At 32.8% G+C, this 7,523-nt stretch overlaps 1 protein-coding gene and 1 non-coding gene across 2 annotated transcripts; one reads left to right on the top strand and one right to left on the bottom strand.

Moving 5' to 3' along the window:
- Positions 1–664: 664 nt before the first annotated feature.
- LOC144969005 (ras-related protein Rab-39B-like) lies at positions 665–6,842 on the bottom strand. The gene is made up of 2 exons (XM_078907945.1): positions 6,560–6,842; positions 665–3,883 (listed from the first exon to the last, which is right to left on the bottom strand). Exons 1-2 carry the CDS (start codon positions 6,775–6,777, stop codon positions 3,457–3,459), a joined length of 645 nt encoding a protein of 214 aa, XP_078764071.1. The 5' UTR covers positions 6,778–6,842; the 3' UTR covers positions 665–3,456.
- A 501-nt stretch (positions 6,843–7,343) lies between these two features.
- LOC144969768 (5S ribosomal RNA) lies at positions 7,344–7,462 on the top strand. Its single transcript, XR_013644845.1, has one exon. It is a non-coding gene; the product is annotated as a 5S ribosomal RNA (ribosomal RNA).
- The last annotated feature ends 61 nt before the right edge of the window (positions 7,463–7,523 follow it).

Here is a 7,523-nt window from a genome sequence, read left to right as displayed (position 1 = left end):
TACTACTACTACTACTACTACTACTACTACTAACTACTACTACTACTACTACTACTAAACTACTACTACTACTACTACTACTACTACTACTACTACTACTACTACTACTACTACTACTACTACTACTACTACTACTACTACTAACTACTACTACTACTACTACTACTACTACTACTACTACTACTACTACTACACTACTACTACTACTACTACTACTACTACTACTACTACTACTACTACTACTACTACTACACTACTACTACTACTACTACTACTACTACTACTACTACTACTACTACTACTACTACTACTACTACTACTACTACTACTACTACTACTACTACTACTACTACTACTACTACACTACTACTACTACTACTACTACTACTACTACTACTACTACTAACTACTACTACTACTACTACTACTACTACTACTACTACTACTACTACTACTACTACTACTAACTACTACTACTACTACTACTACTACTACTACTACTACTACTACTACTACTACTACTACTACTACTACTACTACTACTACTACTACTACTACTACTACTAATAATAATAACCGCAACGACAATAATAATACTAACAACTCTGAAAGTACCTCTCTCTCTGTGCCTTTATCTCATTCTTCAGACTGATGTAATACATTATTTTTATAATTTTCAGCTACAAGGGCCTCTCAAAAATAAAAAAATAAAAAATCAATAAAATGAATGTTAAAAAGTTTCCATAGATCTCATAATCAAATCGCAAGTGGATCGAACACCACAAATGAAACAAATTAAATAATCAATTTTTAAATAACTGAATGACATTTGATTCACTGTATTTGATAAGCCATAGCATGAATACAATGAGTATAATGTAAAATACAGAGAATACCAGCAAATCAGGATCTACATTAAGAATATCATTTCAAAGTCTGAAGCACACTCACGATCACAGCAATTTTTATTTTTAAAGTTCAGGAATTGCAATAATAGTCCATGTCTAATCTTGTTTTGATGAATTAAAATAGTAAAAGATTTGCAATTGGGAGTCTTTGTCATACTCAATAGGAAATTGTTATATAAACAGCTTTCAGATTAGTCATAATACTTGGATAAACACCTATAAACCATCGAAATATTAAAGAAAAAAAAAAGGACAGAATTTCAAATCTTGCCTCCCCTGGAAATAGTGTAAGTTGGTAGCTCCATACAGAGCATCTATAAATGATTAGTAAAAACCTCCATTGTGAATTCCCCCTGAGAAAATAAAACTAATACCAAATACCAAAACTATCATGATAAGACGATGGTGCAGTGGTAAATTACAACCAATTCATCAAACTGTCACAGGTTTGATTACCAATAGAGACTGCAATTTTTCTTTGAGACTACACTGTCCTTTAAAGTAAAGGCATCCCATGGTTATAAAATACAGAGTTGAAAGCTGTGACCTTGTCATTTGAATAACCTAAATATGGAATTGTAATACATATTTTAATGTCAAGATTTCTTCCATTTTCCATTGATTCATAACAGAACACTTAACTGTGCTCACAAAGTTGTCAGCGACAGAGATGCAACTCTAGTTTCTGATGGAAAGTTTTGAATAGACATAGCAATCCAATCACTGCTGGTTAAACAGAGTAGTCAGAAAAAGAAAGAAATCTTTGACTTTGACGGCAACCGGGATGATCCCTTTACTGCCTAAGCTATTGAGACTCCAATAAAAAATGTAAACAAGAGTTATGAGCTATGATTCAGATCACGATATCAAGGCATTGATGAAACTCAAACAATGATTACAAATCCAAGAGCGTTTACTCTAAAATGTTAAGGCCTGTCATTAAATTTCATTTACAAAAAAAAAATTAAAATTTCAAGAAAAAAGAAAAGCATCATCAAAAATGTGACAAATCATCAAATAACATTGACATTGCTTTAAAACAATTTTGTGGTGACATTTACATACTTCGATGTTATCGTAATTTTTCAGTCAAGAAATTTCCTTTATTACAAATCTACTCGAAACTCAAAACACAAACATAATTTGATTGTTTTGTTAAGCACCAGGAAAACTAAGACGACTTAGATAAAAGCTGGAATAAAAGTAGATGATAGAAGAAATGAATATCTATATCTAGTCTGAGACAAAAATCACCACTTCACCTGGATCTTTCCCCAAAATGAAAATATTCATGTACTATTACTAGAAAAATCTCATGTATGTATAATTTCAATTAACACATAAATATGTGATCCATAAATAATAAAAATCAACATATTGACATAAGACATATAACCAAGAGATGATTGTAAAGAATTTAAAAAATCACATCTCAAAATAAAAAATCATGATAGCAGTGACCATACTCCAATGACAGGATTTCCGACAGCACTTTGTGTACAAAAGTACTCCAGTCTGTCTAGATGACAATTTTGTCCAACAGGAGATGGCTTGTTTCAATGTCAGGAAACAAGAGACTTAAAAAAAAAAATAGAAAAAAAATCCAGGCATAACTATATTAGAGTTAAGTTACAGTTACAGAGTGTATAATGTTGCCTCAACGTATGAACTCTGCATTTATAATAAACAGCAAAGTTTGATTTATTTTTTTGCCAGAGACACACACTGGTTTCCATGTTCTGACATGATTTCTTACGCTATCCCAAAGTTGTTTTATGTTTAATATAGACACCCCCCCCCCCCCCCCCCCCCCCCCCAGCTGTAGATTTGGATTTCATATTGGTAAAAATGGCTTGCAATTTTTAATTTTCACAATTTCAATTATTATTGAACTACTCATAAAAATATTGATGATAAAATGATGATGAAATGTAAGAATGATGACTATGACGATGATTTCAACAAGAAGAATGTGTCGCAATGATTGCAACTACCTGATAAATTTGTATTCACATTCACGGTTCAGATCTTTTACATTCACACCATAAACAGTTTTCATAATTTAAAGAAATGTCAATATCATTGCTCATAATTAGAAGTGCAGTCACCAAAAAATGACAATAAAAACTATGGCTAAAAACTGCAGTGATACAATTTATTGTACATTGGTAAAACCTTTCATATTTGGATGACGTGACAATTTAAGAGAATAACTGTGCCTTTCAGACCAAAATAACAAAAGAAAGGCACATCCACTTCACAACATCCCAGGGTCATGTGATCAATGAAAACCAAAAAAAATTGAAAGACATATTGATCAAACTCACTATCATAGATCCTTAACTTTGACATCTTTGAGTTTGATGACTTATCTAACTTTTAAAGCACTATTTCTATTTTTATAAAATCAAACATCTGATTGATTATGCTATCAAAATATAATCAAAAGATAATTGTGATATGCTAAAAAATATGTTGCAATGGGATTTAACTTTTTATCTTACAATAAAAGGAATAAACTGGTCCTGCAATAGAAAAATAAAACCCTTTAACAGCAGCCTTTGTCTCCATCCCCCTCTGGTGAAAGATAAACTGTCTCTTTTGGTCGTGCAAAGCCTGGCTTGACACCATCCCAACCTTCCTCTATTTTGATATGACCGTCTTGTAAATGGTGATATGTATCCTTGGCAATACAAGAAAACGCTTCTTCTACGTTCTGACCACTTTTTGCTGATGTCTCAAAGAACTTCAAACCATGCATCTCTGCAAATCTTCGACCTTCTCTCATACTGACTTGACGCTTTTCTTCATTATCTGCCTTGTGACCTAGAATAATAAAAATAGCTTTGTGTGGTTCGATGTGTTCCCTAGCCTCTTCATACCATTCTTTCAGATTTTCAAAACTGCTCCGCTTTGAGATGTCGTAAACAATCATGACACCAACAGAATTTCTGTAATAGGAACGAGTTATTGATCTGAAAAAAAAAAGTAAAGAAAAAAAATTTGGTTTTATATTTATAATATATTTGCTAACATTTGACAATGTATAAAAGAATTCACAGGCATCTTGAGTAATGAGTATATTTAATGACTTACCCTGAGATAGAACAAATACACTGTAACTGTAACATACATTGTAGATAGATAATTTTAAATACTTAGACCTTGAAATAATGAAAACTGTATACTCTTTTTCTTGCTTTACTTTTACTTATTTATTTATGTTCTTGGTGGTTGAGCAGCACATAAAGCCGATACAATAAATCTCCATTGTCATGATTAGATGCCATCTTTGTTACTTGACTACACATCCAACCTTGTTGTTTCATATCTTTTTCCATGCTATTCTTCGTCACCATTTACTTGTCAACTTGAAGGCTGTCCTTTGTTTAGAATCAGCATCAATTCTGATCCCCAATGAAACAGTAACACACCACTTGCTTGAATGTCAACCTCTTGAAGACCTGAGATGCACATTCCTCCCACCAAATCCAAGCCTCAGTAACACACTTTATAGTCACCTGGAACAACTACAAAAGACGTCTAACTTCTACGCCATGGCACAAGACCGAAGGGCTAGAGCTCAGGTGGTCGCTGGTTCGGATAAGTAAGTAAGTAAGTAAGTAAGTAAGATCACATGACCAGTCAGTCTCCATCTTCTTTTCTTTATGCTGCTGGTTAGAATCCCCTGTGACATTTTATTTTACAGCAAAAGTTTGTAGGATTCTCATTAGACACTAACATTGGAAGATGTCGAGTTTGAGATGTTTTCCTGGTATTCAACACCACGTAGAGATACAGACAGGAAGTTTCGTTTGTGAAATAAATCTCAGTTTTGCTTTAGTTAATATTATTCTTCCGAAGCGGCAATTCGGACTCGAGTCTGAATAGTCTCCAGTGGCTATTCGGATTCAACTCCATTGGGTGTGTGCATACACAGAGGGAGAAGGTAGGGGCAGAGGGCAAAGTGTGTGACTGATATAAGTAGAAGAAGAGTTCAGAGAAAATTATGTTTTGCCCATATCAGACTGACTCAGCTGATTGATTTCCCGATCCGTACCTCGGACTTCAGACTTCAGAAGGATTATTGTCTCTAATTCCTGATTTTATTTGGACATTGTGTAAAGTTAGAAAAGCTTTTTCTTTAAACCAGTTACTTTGACTTGACTTTTGCTCCTTTTGAGGGTCTTATAACTCGTTTCTTTTCAATTTCTCATGGACTTCCAATTGATCGATGATTGTGTCTCTCTCGCCAAATGTATCTAGCTGGTTTAAACTAGATACCTGTTGATGATAGTAACTATACTATTATTGTTATTGTCATTTGCATCAATTTTATGGAATTGTCAATATTTAAAATTACAATAAATTGAAATTAAAACCAAACAAAAAACATCTTTTTTGCCATGGAAGACTAGGATATTCAGACTTGAGTCTGAATAACTTTTTGAATGCACATGCACATTGGGGCTTGAGTCCGAATAGCTATGGGGGACTATTCAGACTCGAGTCCGAATAGCCACAACCATATTCTTCAGTCCCAATCTCATTCTTATATAGAAGAGAAGAATGAAGGCAAACACAGTTTTGGATATTCTTCTATATAATACTGATAATAAGAAATAACACACAAAAGTGAACAAACTCCCAAGGGTTCCAAAACGAAATCAATTCACACAACAACTCAGGTTGAGTAGAAAATAACAAAATAAGAAAATTATTAAACACAGGTCTGCCATAACAGACCTTAACTTCAAAATAATAAATAAACTAAATACAAAATAAATAAATTAATGATCATTTATCTGGATGATGGATCATCGCGGCTTTTATTTTGATTAAGTTGGAGGATTACCTCATCATTTTTTTTTTGTTTGTTGAAAATTTCAAGAAAATGCCCATAATTTTAATTTAAGTTTTAGGAACATGAAAGAAATTTAGAAGTTCGAGATAAAAAAATTTAATGGAGCATGAAGAAAATTATCTTGGAGTTTTCATGTAAGTTTCCAAAACGATGATTTAAAATAAAAGGACGGCGTTGATGTTATGGAGTGTATTCAAAGATTGCGCAAGAGTGTATCAGTATCATAATTTTGTCTCAGGATAACCTGAAACCCTATGAATTTACATCTAGATAGATCTAATTACATCTAAATCAAATAAATATGCTTTATCATGCCCTCACCAACAAAAATCTCATGATTGAATAGTTTTTAAAAATGCAAATAATAGAATATATATCATAGACCAAGACTACGTTAAAATTAAAACAACAACAACAATCATTATATCTAACTCAAACTCTCAGTATAGATATTACTTTCTACTTTTTTTTTTCTTTTTCTTTCTTTTTGTTGTTGTTGAATTTCGTTAGGTTTTTAATAACAATTTTAGACAGTAAATACATAATGTATCTATGGTCCATGGTGCATTAATTTTCACACACACAGGCACAGTTAAAACATGTTTTTTGTGATAAAATCCAGCCATTTTGAATTCTAAATGAGAAAATAGGGATGAAAGTTAAAAGTTTAAAAAAATCGAAAATATTTGAATATAGATAGAAACCTAATTCATGCAAACGAGCAAGGTAAAAGCAGCATTTCTCTATTTTTTTCTTAAACGTTTCTATACTTCAGAAACACATATACCTGAATCGTTCTTGACCTGCAGTATCCCACAGCTGTAATTTCACTCTCACTCCAGGTTTCACCTCCATCAAACGAGCGTAAAAGTCAACCCCAACTGTTGGGTCACATGCATCATCGAACTTTCCATCAGTAAAGTATCTTAAGAGGGAAGATTTTCCTACAGTACTGTCCCCAATTAGAATGAGTCGAAACTGGTACTCAAATATTGGGTCACACATTTTTTCTTTGAAATAAGGGTGTCGACGAGAAGAAAATCAATGAAACATGTTTATGAACTATGAACGCACTTCCTGCGTAGATTGTTTTGATCACATGACCATTAAACGGCTGCAGACTACATCACTAATCCTCACACAAAATTAAATGGGCGCTTGTGTGCGAAGGGAGATAATGCAATGTATTTCTTATGGTAATCAAAAGCAAATTTATTTGTCTCCCATAGAATGGCCAAATCCGAGCCAGTATGAAAATAAATAAATAAATAAATAAATAAATAAATAAATAAATAAATAAATAAATAAATAAATAAATAAATAAATAAATAAATAAATTAATTAATTGGTGGTGGTGGTGGTAGTGGTGGTGGCCGAAATTTAGACCAAAATTGCAGGTCTGATAAGCACAGGTCAATGCGATTAGGATTGTATTTTAAAAATCAGACAACAAACGAAAACTGGCATTAAATATGAACTAACACAAAGTAGAGTCTGCTAATTAATAATATTATATTGAAACTGTATTCGATCAGAGCAAAAAAATGAATTGGTCTAAGATGTAGCAGGCTGTCTACGACCATACCACATTGAAAATACCGGTTCTCGTCCGATCACCGAAGTCAAGCAACGTCGGGCGTGGTTAGTACTTATATGGGTGACCGCTTGGGAACACCACGTGTTGTAGGCTTATATTTTTTTGATCACTTAATAATATATTATATTATCCATGTTTCCATATTTAATTAATT

Source organism: Berghia stephanieae, chromosome 3 (assembly GCF_034508935.2).
Source record: "Berghia stephanieae isolate SIO BIC M18660-M18661 chromosome 3, UCSD_Bste_1.3, whole genome shotgun sequence".
NCBI classification, from domain to species: domain Eukaryota; kingdom Metazoa; phylum Mollusca; class Gastropoda; order Nudibranchia; family Aeolidiidae; genus Berghia; species Berghia stephanieae.
The sequence above is the reverse complement of the archived record's forward strand: the minus strand, read 5'-3'. Positions and strand labels throughout refer to the sequence as shown.